Source organism: Ichthyophthirius multifiliis (genome assembly GCF_000220395.1).
Source record: "Ichthyophthirius multifiliis unplaced genomic scaffold scaff_1120509251391, whole genome shotgun sequence".
Taxonomy (NCBI): domain Eukaryota; phylum Ciliophora; class Oligohymenophorea; order Hymenostomatida; genus Ichthyophthirius; species Ichthyophthirius multifiliis.
The window spans coordinates 48,728-68,567 of record NW_004085919.1 but is presented as its reverse complement, the minus strand read 5'-3'; the positions used below and the strand labels follow the sequence as shown (position 1 = coordinate 68,567).

The 19,840-nt window shown below is 16.7% G+C and overlaps 3 protein-coding genes across 3 annotated transcripts, besides 29 other annotated features; 1 reads left to right on the top strand and 2 right to left on the bottom strand. All coding sequences in view use genetic code 6, as the record gives it.

The window, feature by feature from the left end:
- Nucleotides 1-27: 27 nt before the first annotated feature.
- Nucleotides 28-93: a microsatellite.
- A 4,566-nt stretch (nt 94-4,659) lies between these two features.
- Nucleotides 4,660-6,130, top strand: IMG5_193840 (hypothetical protein; the record flags this gene model as incomplete). The annotated part of the gene is made up of 2 exons (XM_004024987.1): nt 4,660-5,452; nt 5,511-6,130. The coding sequence occupies 2 exons, from the start codon at nt 4,660-4,662 to the stop codon at nt 6,128-6,130; spliced, it is 1,413 nt and encodes a 470-aa protein (XP_004025036.1).
- Nucleotides 6,130-6,192: a microsatellite.
- Nucleotides 6,152-6,340: a microsatellite.
- Nucleotides 6,237-6,338: a microsatellite.
- Nucleotides 6,265-6,340: a microsatellite.
- Nucleotides 6,265-6,342: a microsatellite.
- Nucleotides 6,343-6,401: 59 nt separating this feature from the next.
- Nucleotides 6,402-6,440: a microsatellite.
- An 88-nt stretch (nt 6,441-6,528) lies between these two features.
- Nucleotides 6,529-6,569: a microsatellite.
- Nucleotides 6,570-7,085: 516 nt separating this feature from the next.
- Nucleotides 7,086-7,132: a microsatellite.
- A 215-nt stretch (nt 7,133-7,347) lies between these two features.
- Nucleotides 7,348-7,391: a microsatellite.
- Nucleotides 7,392-8,420: 1,029 nt separating this feature from the next.
- Nucleotides 8,421-8,450: a microsatellite.
- A 323-nt stretch (nt 8,451-8,773) lies between these two features.
- Nucleotides 8,774-10,953, bottom strand: IMG5_193830 (hypothetical protein; the record flags this gene model as incomplete). Its single annotated transcript, XM_004024986.1, has 4 exons — nt 8,774-9,069; nt 9,145-9,268; nt 9,391-9,939; nt 10,279-10,953. 4 exons carry the CDS (start codon nt 10,951-10,953, stop codon nt 8,774-8,776), a joined length of 1,644 nt encoding a protein of 547 aa, XP_004025035.1.
- Nucleotides 9,083-9,132: a microsatellite.
- Nucleotides 9,275-9,372: a microsatellite.
- Nucleotides 9,951-10,018: a microsatellite.
- Nucleotides 10,954-11,256: 303 nt separating the features above from the next.
- Nucleotides 11,257-11,320: a microsatellite.
- Nucleotides 11,321-11,476: 156 nt separating this feature from the next.
- Nucleotides 11,477-11,588: a microsatellite.
- Nucleotides 11,492-11,543: a microsatellite.
- Nucleotides 11,492-11,589: a microsatellite.
- Nucleotides 11,503-11,614: a microsatellite.
- Nucleotides 11,537-11,602: a microsatellite.
- Nucleotides 11,554-11,607: a microsatellite.
- Nucleotides 11,554-11,652: a microsatellite.
- A 711-nt stretch (nt 11,653-12,363) lies between these two features.
- Nucleotides 12,364-12,435: a microsatellite.
- Nucleotides 12,436-12,473: 38 nt separating this feature from the next.
- Nucleotides 12,474-12,515: a microsatellite.
- Nucleotides 12,516-13,645: 1,130 nt separating this feature from the next.
- Nucleotides 13,646-13,701: a microsatellite.
- Nucleotides 13,676-13,782: a microsatellite.
- Nucleotides 13,783-17,349: 3,567 nt separating this feature from the next.
- IMG5_193820 (hypothetical protein) lies at nt 17,350-18,319 on the bottom strand (the record flags this gene model as incomplete). The annotated part of the gene is made up of 2 exons (XM_004024985.1): nt 17,350-17,588; nt 17,758-18,319. Coding segments are annotated over 2 exons (735 nt in total), but the record flags the coding sequence as incomplete, so codon positions are not given.
- Nucleotides 18,195-18,240: a microsatellite.
- A 237-nt stretch (nt 18,320-18,556) lies between the features above and the next one.
- Nucleotides 18,557-18,614: a microsatellite.
- Nucleotides 18,572-18,645: a microsatellite.
- Nucleotides 18,646-19,840: the final 1,195 nt, after the last annotated feature.

Sequence of the window (19,840 nt, the reverse complement as noted above, 5' to 3'; positions counted from 1 at the left end):
ATAGTATAGACTATTTAATAATAATAATAAAAAAAAAAACTTCAATTAATAAATTAACTTTAAAATAAAAAAACTTAATCTATTAAAATAACTCGTTTAATTTATTTACTTGATTTTATAAATAATTAAATAAATTTTGAAAAATTCCCAATAATTATATTTTTATTCTTCTTCTTAGTCCTTCAATAATATTATTAACTTATTATTTAACATATATATATTTTACTAACTAGTATCCCCATTTGGTCGGATTTTCCTCTTTAAAATCGTTCGAAAAAGTCTTTTATTAAACTTTTAATAATAAAGACATCGAATTATAGTCTTTTTATGATATTAGGTCAGTCATTTCTCATCACCTGTATAATAAAATTCGGAAAATGAAATTGATTCATTTTTCTATTAAAATCAAAATTTTGGAAAATATATATAATAAAAAGTTCTGTTTATTCATTTTAGGGGAAAGCTCAGTTTTACTAATTTAGATAAACTATGAATCGCAGAACTATTTTGAAAGAATTAATTCCTTTATATCAATATTTTTACTTTAATCGTAATCAAATGAATGGAAAATAAACTCCTGCGAATATCAAAATCATCTATAAGTTAATATACCCGTTTATATTTCAGGATTATTCTATTTTCTAGAAATATGTCTTAGGTGTGTTTTTCTAATATTATATTAAATGTATAATTATATTAATTGAAATCATATTTTTTTGTTTGGATGTTGGATAGTAAAATTAAAGTATCTATATTGAAAATGGTATATTTAAGACATTTTTTAAGTTTTTATATTATAATGTTTTTATTTATAGTTAATTTTAATAAAAGTTACTTATTATAATTTTTTGTAATTTAATTTTTTTTTTATATATATATTTTAAGAAATTTTTAGTTTAGTTTTTTTTTTTTTAATTTATAAAACATATATATATTTATTATTAAATTTTTTTTTAATTTTTTCTTTCAAAATATATGAGTACTAAACTGATTTATAAGATTAATTATTTTTTATTATAAAAAAATAAAAAACTTAATATATAAACACACTAAAAATTTAAATTAAATAAAAAAATGGAATAATAAAAAGAATAATTAAAAGAAAACTTTTTCATCCTTTATTAACTTTAAAAAAGATAAAAATAAGAAAAAGAACAAAACTAAATAGAAGAAATACTCAAAAATCATATAAAAGAATAACCTATATTATATTTTGAAACACTTTTTGAAGAACTTTAATGTAGATAGATTGGATTTTCCTATTATTTAATAATATTTAATTTATTAGCTAAGGCAATATAAATGAAAGTAATTAAATAAAAAAATATTTCATATTTTTCTTATAAAACAAAAAAATATATAGGATTAAAATAATTAATATATATGGTTAAATATACCTAGAAATTTACGAGTGAATATATATAATTTTATAAAGGAAAAATTCTCACCTTAATAAGAAAGAAGCAAATATCTTAATGTAATTTTTTTTATTTTTTTTTAGAAAAATAAATAAAATAGGCCTTTTCTTCAATAATTGAAATAGAATTAAATGAAAACTACTATTAATCAAATCAAATTAGTTACTTATATGAAGATCTTAGTTAAACTAAATAAGATATTAACAATAAAATGAATAATATGTATATTTTGGGGAAGTTCTACTTTAATTTATATAGTTAAAAGCTAAAATTAAAAAAAAAATATAAAGTTTAAATACTATAATAGATTATATAAGGACTAGAATAAAAATAAGACTTGAAAATAAAATTATTTTGTTTAGAAATAATAGAGGAGATGGGTATTTTTATTTTCGAGGAAATTAAAAATCTGTAATTTTTGATTTAAATCATTAATCTAATAATGTAAAATTTAAAAATTTAATTAGAAAATTAAAATATCGAAAGTTTTTTGGTTTTAGAAAAGAGTTATGGGATTTTAATTTTGTTTATGAATTTTTTTATTCCTTATTTATAAATTTAATAAGTTTTCGAAAATACTAAAAATCATTTGGAAAGTAAAAATGAAGAAATATCATGTTTGTCAATTAAACTTTGGGAAAAAATTATAAATGAAAATTTCTAGATTTAAAAAAAAACACATAATTCTATTTTTTTAATTAAGGAATAAATTTTTACTATTCTTTTTAAAAATCTCGAAAAAAACTTCACTAATAATGATTTTTTAGAAAGTCAGATATAAATTTGCACCCAAAAAACGCTTACTATTCTTGTTGAATGCCTAGGAGAATGCGTAGTTCCATTTTTTTAATAATTTATAGAAAAATATAGTATATTATATGAATGGAATTATAAACAGGCTACTTTAATTGCTATAAATGCTGTTTTTGTAGGAATTTAGATAAAAAGTTCTATAAATGCTTATATTAAGAAATTATTGGATTTTATTTTTAGTTGCATTAATGATTAAAGTACTTAGGTTTAGTTTAGTGCGTATAAATTATTGGAATAAATAGGAAAAAATGAAATTTAATTATTGTTATAAAGGGAAGGTATTGAAAATGAGATTTGCTTTATGATTGAATTTTTTAAAAAAGGGTGTTTTTTAGTTTCAAGATAATTATGTATGTTTTTATTTTGTTTGGGAGATTATTTATAAAATTTTAATTATAATTAATATAATTCATGTGATATTGTGAAAATTTTTTTTTAGTTTTTATTAAGAAATGATATATAGGAAGATTAAAAACTTGTCGAAATTTGCTTTTTGATTATTTTTAGGTTTGTTGATTCTTTAATAGATAAATAAGAAATTTAGTTTTTTTTAAATTTGTTTATTAATTAATTTTAATAGGATTCTTTAATTAATAATTTAAATAAAAAGTTTATTTTAAAAGGAATTTTATCATAAATTTAAGTTAAAAATATTTTATATATTATATACATATTTATAATCAATATATATATAGATATGTTTGTATAAATTAGATGATTATTTTGATAAATAATAAGCTAATAAAATTTTAAATATGATCAATGTTTATTTTTAAAAATAAGGTATTGATTTTGAAGGATTGGAAGTAGTTTATGCTTTATTATCGTTGACAGATTAGTCTTTTAATGTTGATATTGATTAAGTTTGGGGATATATAAAAGGTATTGATATTAATAAATAATAAAACTTTGAAGCTTTTTCGAATGCAGTAAGAGTTTTAGGATGTCTTTCGAAAATTTAAGGGATTTAGTTCAAGGAAAAACTATATATTTTAGAAAATTTAATTGATTTTGGTTTAGATGAAGGGAAAAATAGATAATTAAAGTTTTGTATTTTCGAGTTTATTGGAGATGTATTTTTGGGTTGTAATTTATTTTGTAGAACTTATGTAAGGAAAGTGATTTTTTTGATAAATAAAAAATTTGAAGATATAAGTTAATTATTAAAAAGCGATTAAATAGAAGAATTGGAATATGCAAATAAATTAAAAATTAAAGTTTTAGATTGCTATAATTGTATTTTAAATTCTATTAATCCTTTTATTGATTAAAATTAAGAAAATATAAATCAAAAAATAATGTTTTTTAAATATGATATTGATAAAAATATATGTTACAAATAAAAAGTATAAGAAGATTTTTTGTTAGATTAAGATTTATTATAAAATATGCAAAACTTATATTATTTTATACTTATTACATGTAAAAAAATATTTGAACCAAGTAAGGTATTAATAATAATAAATAAATTAATTTATATATACAAATTTAATATTTTTAAATTTATATTTAATATTATTATTAAATATGTATTTTATTTAATTATAGGAATATATTTCTATATGTATTAAAATTATTTCAGATATGATTTAGATATATTAATAAAAGTGTGATAAATATATAAAATATGAAAAATTTTAGATAATTATTGCATTATTTTAATAAAATTGTTAAGATTAAGAATAAGTTAATAATTTATAATATTTAGAAAAAGTAATTAATTTTAAACTCATATTTAAAATATATATAGGTTTTTATAATATATATAGATTATAAAAAAGTATCTGATTTGAAATATTATTATTTTTAATAGTAGTTTTAAAAAATTATATATAAATAATTATTTTTTATAAAAGTAAAAAATATCATAATTGTTGCATTTTCTATACTATTAGTAAAATATTAAATAGTTAAATTATTTATTAATGTAAAGATATATATTATTAACATATAAAAAATTATTTTTGTAATTTTTATTTCTAGATATTACTATATTTATATATTTAAAATTTTATAAAAATATAATAATTATTGTTTCTTACAATTATATTTCTCTATTCATTAAATAAATAAACAAAAAAAAATTAAATAAGAAATTTTAATTTTATTAAATCTAAAATATTTGTTTATTTATACAAAATATAATTTTATTATATATTAAGGTATTTATTTTCTTTAATATTTTATTTCTATTTTATGTATAAAAATAATAAACAATTATAAATATAACATTATACCAAAATATATATATTTTATATTATTAAATATACACGTGATATATAAATAATTAAAATATTAAAAACAAATAAAAAAAATGAATTCTCCTTAAAATTTATAAAAAAACTTAATTAAAAACCAATAAAATGACGACACAAACTCATCAAAAAACAACAATAAAGATGACACATACATAATAAAGCGCATATCAATGAACACCCACTATTAAAAATACAAAGATCTAGTCCCCATAGTTCCTTAATCAAATGAAAATGCCACAATAACTTTTCCAGATGGCAAAACCTATAAAATCCCCATATTGAAAGGTACTTTAGGTCCTCCAGTTTTAGATATAAGAAATTTAGCTTAATAAACTGGTTATTTTACTTATGATCCTGGTTTTACTGCTACATCTTCTTGTGCTTCTTAAATTACTTATATAGACGGTGAAAAAGGTTAACTATTATACAGAGGATATAAAATAGAAGATTTAGCTGAAAACTGTTCTTTTATGGAAACTTGCTATTTGATGATATACGGATAACTACCGTGTAAGAAAGAAAAAGAGGCCTTTGAGGAACTTGTAGTATCCGAAATGGTTGTACATAAAAAGATTTAAGATTTCTATTAAGGATTTTAGGCCGATGCGCACCCTATGGCTATTATGTTAGGTGTAGTAGGTGCTTTAAGTGCATTTATGTATCAAGAATTCAATGTTAATGATAGTCGTGATCGTGAACATATAGCTATTAAAGTCATTGCAAAAATTCCTACGCTTGCAGCTTATGCTTTTAGGACTGCTTCGGGATTGCCTTTAATCTAACCTAAAAAAAAATATAATTATGTTTAGAATTTTCTCTATATGATGTTAGCGAATCCTATGGATGAAGAATTTTAAATCGATGAAGTTATTGTATAAGCTATTGATAAAATACTACTTTTACATGCAGATCATGAGTAAAATGCAAGTTCTTCAACTGTGAGGATTGCGGGTAGTTCTTAAGGTATTTTTTTATTTGTTTTTAAAAAATAAAATAATTTTTTTTGGAAATTTTTAATTAGCTAATCCATTCGCATGTATAGCTGCTGGTATTGCAAGTTTATGGGGACCAATGCATGGAGGAGCGAATGAGGCTGTACTTAATATGTTAGAGTAAATTGGAAATGTTGATAATATCGAAAAAATATTATAGATGTCAAAAGATAAGAGTTCAGGGTTTAGATTGATGGGTTTTGGGCATAGAGTGTATAAAAACTTTGATCCTAGAGCGAAAATTATGCAGAAAATGTGCTATAAAGTGCTCTAGGCAGTTGGTTAGGATACTATGCCTTTATTTGATCTAGCTTTAAAGTTAGAATAAGCAGCTTTGAATGACAAATATTTTTTGGATAGAAAACTTTATCCTAATGTAGATTTTTACACAGGATTAGTTTACAAAGCAATAGATATTCCAGTAAATATGTTCACTGTTATGTTTGTTATTGCAAGATCTATTGGATGGATTACTTAATGGTCGGAAATGATGGCAGAAGGATTAAATAAAATAGGAAGACCAAGATAAGTTTATGTAGGAGAAAAAATAAGAGAATTTGTAAAAATAGAAGATAGAAAAAAACAGAATTAGTCTAATATATTATAAATGCCTAAATTAGCAAAAGTTACGAATTTAATGAAATTGTGATTTTTTTTTTTATATCTTATCTAATTTTATTTTATTTAATTTATTCAATTTGATTTATTTAAATAAATTAAATAAAATTAAATTTGATTATATTTAAATTAATTGTATTTAATTTAATTTTTCATGATTTTAATTATTTAATTTAGATTTTTTTATATTTAATTTAATTTTAGATTTTAATTAATTTAAATTTATTTTATATTTAATTTATAAAAAATAAATATTTAAAATTTATCTTATTGAATTTATCATTTAAAAATTTTTTTGTTTGATTTATAAATATTTATTTAATATTTTAAATATTTATTTATTTCAAAATAATAAAATAAAAATAAATTATAATTAATTTAGATATAAATAAAAACGATATTTTATATAATTTTAAAATAAATTTTTATTTATAAATATATATAAATTATAAATATCTAGTAAATATAAAAATTTAAATTAATTAATATTTCTAAATATATATATTATAATTAAAAAAATTAATTTTTTTATATAATTTTATTTATTATATAAGTTTTTTAAATAAATTTTCTTATCAATATTATTTTCATTTTATAAATATAATATTTTTAAATAATTTATTTAAAAATTTAAAATCATATATACTTTCAAATTTTATTTTTATCGATTGCATATATAAATAAAATTAATATAAAAAAAAAAAATTAAAAAATATTTAATTTACTTTATTTTAATAATTAATAAAAAAATATTAAATTTATAATAACGAGAAAAATTTATAAGTATGTAATATATATAATATTTTATTTAGAAGTAGATTTTTAAAAACAAAGATGTCTTAATAATAAAATAAATCCAAAGTATTATATAAAAAATTTATATTGTAATATTTTTTATTTATTATATTTTAATAAAAATAAAAAAATGTTTCAATTTTTTTTTTTTTTAAAATAGTTATTTTTGAAATAAAATTATTTTAAATAATTATAAATATATATATATATATATATATATTTATATATATATTTATATTTAAATAATAAACTAAAAAATTATTAATGAAAAACAAATATTATTTTAAAAAAAAATTATATAATACTATAAAAGATATATGAAAATTTAAATCAATATAAATATAAAATATATTCATTTTCTTTAATAATTTTTAAATTTCAATTAATAAAATTATAATATATTTTTATTATTTATATAATATCATATTATAACAATATTTACTATATTTTTATTATTTTGTATTACTAATATATATTTTATATTACTAATGTATATTATTTTTTTTTTTTTTATAAATAAAAATTTAAATAAATATTAAATAATAAATAGAATAGTAATTTTTAAAATTATTTTTTATAGTCAATTTTTTTTAAAAAAATGTATATTTTTATGTTTAAATATATATATATATATATATTTATTATTTATTTAGTAATAATATTCATTTAAATATATATAAACCTTATTTTTATATAATATTTATATTAATATATAAATAATATAAATAATTATTTTTTAAATTTTGATATATATAAAATATTCAAATTGTATTATATTTAATATATAATGTTTTTATTCAATAATTATAAATTTCAACTATATATTATTAAAAATAAAGTAAGATTTTATTATATCTAAATATATAAATAAAAATAATTGTTTTTTAAATTTATTTTTATATTTTTCTTAATTTTAAATTCTCTAAATAGTAATTTTAACGTATTTTTAAACCATAATCTAATGAACTTTAATAAATTTGAATACATAATAAATATTTAAAAACAAACCATTGTTAAAATTGTGAAGCGTATATAACAAAATTTAATTTTTTTTTGATATAAAATAATAAATATTTTAATTTTGTTTATAAATGGTTATTAAAGAAGAATATTATATATCTTAGAATTATTAAATATTAGTTGTTTTTTTTTCTTTAAATGTTAAATAATGTAAAGAAATTGTTTAGTAATATTTTAGAAATATTTATAGAATTAATACTAAAAAGAATGTTATAATAAAAATAATTGTTTGCTATTTAAAAATATAAATTTGGTTATAAATAATAATATTAATTAAATAATTAAAAATAAAATAAAATTAATTAATAAAAATTTAACTTAATTAATTTTTGCAAGATATGACTTGAGTTGATTAAACGGAATTTAACTAAAAAATATTTAGATTATAATAGTCTACCATATGAATTTGTGAAATCTTAAATAAATAAATTATAAAGAAAATGAACAAAAATAATAGTAAATGATTTAAATAATTTATATTATTTATCAAAACATTAATAAGATTTAAATTTATTAATTAAAAATTTAATAATTAATAGTGCAAAATTTATTAGAAATCTTTAGATATTAATACATATAGAATAATATTTATTTAATAAAAAAATTAAATAAACCAAAAATGTCATTAATATTAATTAATTAGATTGTATAAATCAATATATAAAAAAATATAATTATAAAATTGAAAAACATTATTTTTGCAAAAATAAACATAATTAATATTTTTTTTAATTATAAATTGATATAAATATTAAATATTTTTAACAAAAAATATAAATATAAGTATTAATTAAAGAGTTTTTAATATTTTTATTTAAAAATAATAAAAACTACATTAACAGTTTATAGTATTTTTTTCTCATTTAACAGTAACGCATTTTGCTAAATTTCTAGGTTTATCAGGATTAGTATCTAATATTTTACAAACATAATAAGTAGTTAATTATAAAGGTAAAACAACTAATAAAGGAGTTAATAAATCTTTATGTTCTAATTAAATACTCATATCTACTTTTTCAGAAGGTAATTTATCTAAGCAATTAGTAATTACAATTGTATAAGCACCTCTACTATGTACCTCACTAAGTGCAAGTTTCATATCATGTAAATATTCATCATCAAGTATAATTAACAAAATAGTGGTCGATTTAGGATCTTAATAAAATAAATATAAATATATATATATATATATATATATATATATATATATATATATATGCATAAATATACTTTCAGAATCTATTAATGCTAAGGGACCATGTTTTAATTCGCCAGCAGAAAAAGCCTCAGCATGTATGTATGTTAATTCTTTTAATTTTAAAGCTCCTTCTTTGGCTATTGCAGAGCATGCACCCTAAAAATATATATAAAATTTATATACTATATATATATATATATATATATATATATATATATATATATATATATATATATTTATATTTATATTTATATTTATATTTATTTCAGTTATTATACTTTTCCTAATAAAATAATATTTTTTAAAGTAGCGATTTTATTTGCTGTTTATTGGCATTATTCTTATATTGAATATAGTATAATACCTACTGATGTAGGTAATGATCTTAATTAATCAATCATTTATTTTCTAAATCTTTCATTAGTAGTTATTCCTTTAGCATCTTCTTTAGATTTAGATACCCATAAAGCAATCATTAGTAATACTATGGTTTATGAAGTAAAAGATTTTGTAGCTGCAACTGCCACTTCTCTTCCACAGTTAACATAAACACCGCAATCAACTGATGTAGCGATCTAACTTCCTACGGAATTTACCACTCCTATTGCAAAAAGTCCTTTTTCTTTAGCTTAATCTAACGCAGATCGAATATCAGCTGTTTCTCCGCTTTAACTAATGCAAATGATGCCTCCTTATTCTTCTGGAATATCATAAATAGTAAATTCTGATCCTTCTACAACTGAAATAGAATTAAAGCATTTTAATTTTTTAAAATAATTTTATGCAAAAAGTCCAGCGTAAAAACTAGAACCACAAGCTAAAACTAACTAAAAAAAAAAATATAATTATATATATAAAAATCAATATGAATATATACATATAAAATCTAATATATATATTTATATACTATATTCTTAATTCCAGAAATATCTGTTTCAAATCTCTCTAAACCACCTAATTTTGGTTTATTTTATTAAGAAGCTAATCTGGAGCCATTTCCGAGTGTTTTTAAGAGAGCTTCAGGTTATTCGAAGATTTCTTATTCGAAAAATGCCTATATGGTTCTTTTGGTTTTAATTATATATCATTTTTTCTGTTATTTTTATTATTCTGTCTTTATTGTTTTTATAGAACTCGTTTATGTGTTTAAGTGATATTTCAATTACTTCACCATCATATACGTTTACGTAGTTTGATGTGTATTTCTCAAAAGCAATCTTTTCGCTGGCTACATAGATTGTATCGTTACTTAATCCAATTAATATAGGAGATCCGTTCCTCGCAACGATCATAGATTCAGGATTTAGATTATCCATTATCACTAAACCCCATTGACCGGATAGTTTTTAGGCTATAACAGTCTTTGTGGCTTCAAACGCACTACATTAAGGGTTCTATTTTAAATGTTAAGCTATTAATTATGCTATTAATTCGGAATCTGTATCAGAATTTAGCTTTATTCCATCTTATATTAATTAATCTCTTATTTCTAAAAAATTGTCTAAAGTACCATTATGACATAAAACTATTCTTTTATTTTAGTCAAAATGAGGATGGGAATTGTAGTCAGTTTTTCCACCACATGTAGCCCATCTTGTATGACCTATTCCAGCATAGCTATTTAGATGTTTAGTGGGACATATTTATTTTAATGCTTCTATACAGTCTATTTTTTTTAAAGTATCAGAAGATAACTTTGTTATGAGAAATTCGGTATCACCGTTACGTAAAGTAGCTATACCTGCAGAATCGTAACCACGATTTTATAATAATTCAATTCCTTCAAGTAGTACGACTTCAGCGTTTTATTTTTTAGAAAGAATACCTATTATTCCACACATTTGAGTTATTTTCAAATTAAATTAAAAATAATTAGTTTATTTATAATTAGGCTTCTATGAATATTTTTTTTTTTAAAAAAAATATATATATATATGAGTGATTTTGCAATATTTGTATTGTTGTGTTATTTAATTTACAAAATATAATTATAAATATTTTTATAAATACATAAATTAATAAAGAATAAATTTTTATAATAATACATATTTAATTAAATAAATAAAATATAATTATATTTTAATATTTTGATTAATATTATTTAAATAAAAAAATATCATTTTCTAAATAAATAATAAATTGTTTTATTTAAAATATAATTATTTTTAATAAATGATATATTATTATTTATAAATAATTATTTATTATATATTAAAATATATAAAATATATATTAATTTGAAATATAATAAATCTTTTTTTATAATAAATAAATTTAATATATTTATAATATTTTTTATCATTATTTAATATTTTATATTCTTTATACAAATATAAAAATAAATATAAATAAAAATGAAGATACATATAAATATGCTTATTTAAATATTAATATAAATAATTTTATATATTAATAAAATATTTTTATATATATCGATATAGATATATATATATTTATATATATAAATATTTATATATTTATATATTTATAAATTTTCTTATTATAACTTTTATTTTATATATATTTTTATATATATATATATACTTATATATTTTTATTTATTATAATAAAAAAAATATATTTCAAAGTATTAATTAAAAAAAAATGTCTGATAATTTCTTATAAAATTATTTATAAATCAAACGGAAATACTTGAATATAAAAAAGAATATAGAACTTAAATAATAAAAAGAATCCCAAAGAATAAGCATGGGACGTTTAGAAAATGAGATAAAATCTGATTTAATAGAATTTTAAAAGAGTATTGATGAATTTTCTCAATAAATACAAGCAGCCAATCTTAACTAAAACTAAATATAAACCAGAAGAAACTAACATACTGAATTAGTTAATTTAAATTTAGATTTATAGAAGCTTTTTGATAAAAAGATAAATAATTTTAACGATAATTCTATTTAAAATAATAATAATAATAATTAATTTGAGTAAAAATATGATGTGGAAAATATGGATAATAAACAAGTATATTCATCTTATGAATAAGAAAAGAAAAAATAAGATGAATCATTAAATTAGCTTAATAATGTTATTGTGTAAACAAAACATGTGGCTGTTAAAATTGGGGATGTAGTCACTGATTAAGGTAAGGATTTAGATAAATTAGATTAATTATAAAATAAAAATACTGAATAGATGGTTAAAACAACTAGCAAAATGAAAAATTTGGTAAAAAAAACGAATTCTTGTTACGTTATTATTGCTATTTTAATAGAAATTGCTATTTTAGTTTGTTTACTTATTTATTTATGATTTTTTTTTATTATTATTATTAATATGGATTTTGTTTTTTTTATTATTTATTAAAAATTTAACCAGAAATCATTTTTTTTAAAAATAAATATTTTATTTTTTTTTTTATTTTTGGTTTTTATTTTTTTTTTTAAAAAAAAAAATTAATTAAATTAATATACAAAAATGATAGATTAGGAAAATCAATATTAAAAAAATAAACAAAAATTGCAAAATCATTTAAAAGAATTATATAAAAAAAATGAATTCCATTTTAATAGTCTAAAAAAGCTTTGTAAATGTTTTTCTTGTACATTTGGACGTTATAAATGTTCCAAAAGTCATCATTTATCACCAGATTTTAAAAAAATTGCACTTTCGAATTACTAAAAGAATAATTAATAAATAGAAAATTATTAAAAAGATACTGATTTATATAAAATTAAGCTTTTTCAGTATTAAAAAAAATACGAGAATTCTAATTAAATTTAATGTGTATTTTCTCCTAAAAAAATTAAAACTGAACAAATTTAAAATAAAGAAACTTTCGTTTAAAATAAAATTTAATCTCCTAAAAAAATAATAGTCAGAGGACCTCTTTTAGAATCTAATACTACTTATTAAACCTTTTTTATTAAAAAAAATACTTAAATAGAATCTAAATGGCCTCCATTAGATAATTTGAATATAATCAAATACACAAGCAGTCCTTTAAATAAATCAGAATAAAAAGAAAAACTAGAAAAAACTCATGAAGAATTACTGAGGGCAAAAAATGATGGAAAAAGTCATACAAAAACTGAGATTTCTGAAAAAATAAAATGGAATCAATCTAATATAAAGATAGGAATTTGTTAATAAGTTAATTTTTTTAAAACTACATATAACGAGAATTACTAATATTAAGAAAATATTTAAAATAATAATAAAATTAATGAAAATAATAAAGAAATTATGTAGAAAAAAGCTGAAAATATAATATGTATTCCTAGTTTTAAAAATTAATTTAAAACAACAAATTAGATGTTTTTAAAAGATAAATATAGATATGATCATTGTAAAAAATATGAAAAATATAAAGAAAATTGAATTGAAATGTGTATATATTTTTTTTTAATATTATTTTTTATGTTTATAAAATAAAAAATGCAAGAATAAAAAAAAATTATAATCTTTTATTTAAGAATAAGTATATAATAATTAAATTATATAATAAATATAACAAAATATAATTTTCATATAAAAAATTATAATCATTTAATTTGGAAATTATAAAATAGTGAGTATATATAAATATATATATATATATATATATATATATATATAATATATATATATATTATTATTTGACTTTATATATATATTTATTTTATATTTTTATTAATTCATTTATATTATTTTTTATTTTGTATATTATATTTTTCTTATATTATCAAAAATATTTTATTTAAAATGTGAAAAAATATTTACATCATTTTAAGGAAAATTCATATATAAATAAAAATTAAATAATATAATTTAATTACTATTCAAATTTTAGATTTTCAATATTTTTTTAATTGACTTTAAGAAAGAAAATTTAATAAATTTTATTATTTGATATCTTCTTATTACTAAATTTAATTAATTCTTGATTTAAAGAGATCATTTGTATACACACTTTTAAAGCTATTATATTTTTTCTGACCATAAACATCTTTACTATTATTACTTTAATTTTCATTAACTGAATAATATCCTCCTAGATTATTTCTTTAAGAGTCTAAGTTTCTATTAATTTTACCTTTAATAATATCTAGATCATGCACTCCCATATATGTGTAAAGTTCTTACATTTTATCTGAGTTTGTGGGTAGTTTTTAATTATCAGCATACATTAAAAGTGCTATTTTTTCTAGAGAAATCAAAAAATCTGTAAACTTAAATTCTTGAGAATCATTATTGTTTTCTTAACAGACATTTTCGAAAATCGTTTTGAGTAAAATTTTATCGTTATTTAAAAGTTCAAAATCAATTCCGAAAATTTAAAAATTCTACAAATTCAATAAACTATATGCTTTTTCGCATAAAATGTTCCTCGAAGATGAATAATTATTAAAAATAAATCGCAAATTCGAGTTTCTTTTTTCCCGAATTTCCATTTAGTTTTAAAATAAAAAGGATGGTTGGATTTCTTAAAATATTATTTAAGGTTTCTGGAGGTTTTCGTAGGGTTTTATGAATTGTTCACGGAGGATTTAAAGCATCATTTGTGTCATTTTCTCCTCTTTTTTGGAAAATAAGCCACTTTTTTTCCTTTATTACTAAAACAAAGTTCTCATTTGCTCTTTTATTTACTCTTTTGTCATAATAATCTCACTTTTCTTTGGGAAAAAAGCGTTTTATTAAATAATATCTATTTATTCTTCTTCTTTTTCTTAGTTATTATTATTTAATTAAATATCAAACAATGACTTTTATTTCAATTAATTAATTTAATCAAGTTAAATATTAATCTTTTCCTAAGCTTTTTCCGCTTTTGACTTAAAATCTATACTTTTCTAATCATCAAATAAATTTATTTCTTAGTAAGGAAAAACTTAAAAATTCCTTTCTTATTCATTATTATTATTAGCAGTAATTTACTATAAACTATTTTAAGTATTATTTTTATAATCAAAAACTAAGGTTTTATCTCTTATATAGCCATCATGTAATGAAAAATACCTTTTAATATTTTTCAAAATACGTTTAATTTCATACATTTAATTATCAAATTTTTAGATCCTTTTTTTTACGAAATCTTCGTTACGATTTTCGTTATATTTTTAGACTTAAAAAAAATTAAAGTCCATATTTTCATATAAAAAATTGTTCATATGGAAATCATTTTTATCGAAAAATTTACTTAATTCATCCCCTTGTTCACACAGGCTTTTTAAACTAAAAACTAAATACTTTATTTCTTCTTCTTTAAATAATTTAAATATATCTATTTATACAAAACCCAATATATTCTTCTCTTCTGTCAAAAATTGGCCAGTTTCTATCATTTATACCTATATAGGTTTCGGTATATTACCTAAAAGGCAATTCTAATCATCTTTAAATACCAAATTATATTTAGCTAAAGCTAATATACCGAATAAATCATGTAAAATCTAAACTGCTAATTCCGGATGTAAATAGCTTTTATTGTCTTTGTCGAATATTTCGCTGTTTTGAACATAAAAAATTATATTAAAAGTACCATTAGTGTTCCAGTTTATGTTTGGGTTTTCCATTCCGGAAATAAATATTTTTCTAAATTAATTTGTGGCTTTTAATTCTTAGTTTGCTTTTTGTATTTCTGAAATAAATAATTCAGTGTTTTTTTTATTTTCTTAGAAAATTAATTCTTGTTCTTCTAGAAATTACATAGACAAGGCTAGTCTATATATATGTGTAAAATCAATATTTTCTTCAAGAAAATCAACTAAATTTGGTAGATTTAATTCTATTTTTTTCTCTATTTAATCTTCTAGGTTTTTTTTATATATAAGTATGTTAGTACTATCTTAGCCGCCTAATAATTTACATCCGTTTAATATGAAAGCATCGAAAATGTTGTTTTTTTTACTTTATTTTTAAATAATAATATCATCAGTTATATTTAAAATTGCAAATATGTTTTTTTCTTTGTTATTATTTTTCCAAATTTCTAATTGTTTTTCAAATAAATCTAAATTTGTGATTTTTTGGAAATTAAAAGGAAAAATAGAACTTAGACTGAAAATGTGAAAATCTTTTTTATTTTTTAGAATTTCTGAATTAATTTCCTCTAAGTCAATATTTTAAGATTGTTAATAATTATTTTATAAAAATTTAAAATTTGAGTTTTTTAAGGAATTCCAAGGAATTATATTATAATAGTTTTCATATTCTTATATATAAATAATGTTTTTAATATTCTCGTTTTATTACTAAATTCTAGTTTATTTTAATATATTTACTATTTATCTATATGGATCTATATCATTTTGACAGCAATCTATTATTTGGTATTCTTTTGGATTTAAACCTAAATAATTTAATATATAATTATTAGAATGTTTTATTATATTTTCAATTAAATTAAAACTAAAAGTATTTTATTGATATGTGTTTGCATATGGCTTTATATTATCTATTATTTCTTCTATAGCTTTATATTTGCGTCCATTTGAGTTTATTTCACAATGTAAACTACATAATTCACCGAATGGAGTCTCTATTCGAGTAGAATAACCTATTATGTTTTCGATTATGGGTTCAATGTTATATGTTAATTCTTTTTCTTATTTTTGCGGTTATTATAATTATTATTGGGGTAGTTTTTTTCGTGACATTTTTTATGATAATCAGATGCTATTTTTATTTTTTTATGAAAAATTAATAAGTACTTTTTTTGTTATAATGCTATAATATATTGACAAATAATTTTTTATTTATATTTTTATTTTATTTTAACTAATAGTTTAAAAAAGTGTTTATAATTAAAAAAAAAATAGTAAATAGAATTTCTTAATAATAGAACATAAAATTATTCTTAAAAGTGAATTAAATTAATCATAAAAAAAAAAAAGTATTCATAAAAGTATTATTTTAATTAATAAAGATCTATTTATTTAATTAGATTTTATTTTTTTCATATTATTATTTAATAGAAAATCAAAATATTAAAAATGTATTTTTCTTTAATTTTTTAATAAGAAGTTTAGTTCATTCTTGGTATTTTATTTTTATTTTTGGAAAATTTATAGAGTATAAATAATTAAAGCATTTTAGATAAAATTAAGCTAAAAAAAATTATTTTTATAAATCAAAAATAAGCTCACTCACTATTTTTTATTTTATTAACAAAAAAAAATGTGTTTTTAATAAACTTTAATTATTTAATTATAAAATATCAGATTTTTTATAAAATAAATAATAAAAATAGTTCTTTTGATTATATTGTGTGCGTGTTTTATTTTTTATCATATAAATATTAAGGAGAAAAAAATAAATACATTTATATATATATAAATAACTCATTAAAATTATATTTTACATATCAATAATCTTCATCACTTAATTCTATTTTTAAATCTCTGAAATTTAATTATTTTTGTTGAAATTATTTGAAATCAGGATTATATTCAGAAACAGCTTAGAATAAGTTTTTACATACACTATTAGCTGCACTTTCAATTTATTCATCTCCACTACATTTATCATCATCTGAATACTATATAAAATAAAAAAAATATATATATATATAAGTAATATTTTTTTAAAAAAAATAATAAAAAATTTAAAGTTTATTTTATATTAATTTAATTTTATATTTTATAATATGATTATTTATTCAACAAATATAATAAATTTAATAAAATAATATTTTATAGACAAATTACTTATTAAATATTAGGAAGAGTAATTTTTTATTTAATTTTATAGATTTCTTTATCCTTAAAACAAGGGAACTTTTAAACTTTAAGTATACCTTTTTTAGTGATTTATTAAAAGCAGACTAACTCAATTTAAGGAGGATTTTTTTTTTTATTTTATTTGATTTTATTTTTTACAATTTTCTTATTATTCTTGGTTATAGTAGAAGTTTTTTTTTATTATTTAATTTTATTAAAATCACTATATTATAAGGCAATTTATTAAAATACTTAAAATAAATTATTTTTTCTATTTTATTATTAGAATATATTTTATTAGCTTCCACATGAATCATCTGTAAAATTAGGTTTTTCAAGTTCTTCAGAATCATCGCTCATTAAATTATTACATTCCGAATTTTTTTTTTCTTTATCTTATTCCCAAGTTTCAGTTTGAGGTTTTTTTTATTATTCAATTTCTTATTAGTTTATGTATTAAATTTCGTTATTTTTGATAATATTAGAATAATTTTATAATTAGCAAGAATGTTAATCCGAGAAACTTTAAGCTTCTATTTTAGATTTTTTATTAATAATAATAAAAAAAATATTTTTTACAGAAGTTAAATAAGGTTAAATAGGTTAATAAATCAAAAGAATTTTATTACATTTTTCTTTATATTTTAATTTGTATTTTTTTTTCCTTTATGTATAAAAGAGTTTTTTTTTAGTCTTTTTTTTTTCACCTTTATAAATTAAAAAAAAAAAAAAAGCAAAAATTTTTAAAAATATTAATAAAAAATAAATGAAAATCTAAATTATTTAGATATATAAATATAAATATATATATACAAATATATATATATTTATATATATATAAATATTTTTTTTTTTAATAATTAATAATATTTTTTTATAATTTTGTATATATTAAAATTTTTTTTACCATTTTATTTAATATAATTTTTTGGTTTATATTATTTTTTACATATAAAAAAATAATTCTCATTTTTATTATAAGTTTATTTATATAATTTTAGTTAATTATTAAGTTTTATATTTATTTTATAATACTATATAATTATATTTTAATCATAAATTATATATTTTAATATTTAATATTTATTTATTTAAATAAAACTTTTTCATTTTTAATTTTTAAAGTACATTTTTTTATTTGTTAATTATTATTACAATTATATAATTGATTATATGTAATATATATAAATATTTTTACAAAAATGAATATTATTTAAAATTTAATACATGCCTATATATATTATATTTATTATTTAATATTAAGATTATGATATTTTTTAATTTAATTTTTTTTATTTTTATTTTTAAAGAATATTTTAAAATAAAATGAGTAAAAATTAAATAAAATAATATAAATTAATTTTTTTTTTTAATTGTCATAATTAATTTAATGATATAAATATTTTTTTTAAATATATTAATACATAATTAATTAAATTTTAATTTTAAATTTTTAGTTTTATTTTTTCCTGTTTATTTATTATAAACATATAATTAATATTTAAAAACCCATAATTTAGATTTTTTTTAAATATTAAATATATTTTTTAAATTAAAAGCTATAATGATAGTTACTTTATAAATAATAAATAAATATTTAACTTGATGATAAAATTAATTAAATAATAACTCTTAGGAGTATTGATTTAAGAATTCTGCTTCACTGAAAAAAGATATATTTTTTATATAAATTAATAAAAAAACATAAATTTATTAAAATCTTTAAAATTTTAATATTTTATTTTAAATAATTACATTTTTATCAATTTTTTTTTAATAATTATAGAAATTTATTATAAAAATTCTTTTAATTTATAATTATAATAATTATTAGTTTTATATGAAAATTTAATTTCAATTATATAATTTTTTTTTTAAGATATATTAATTATATATGTAAAATAAAATAAAAAATTAATATTAAATTTTTTTATTAAATATATTTAAAAATTTAATAATAAATGTAACTATCAGTATTATTTTATATATATATATATAAATTATTTAAATTTCTTATTATATATGTCTTTTTTTAAAAAAAATAAATAAATAATAATTTCGAAAAATTTTT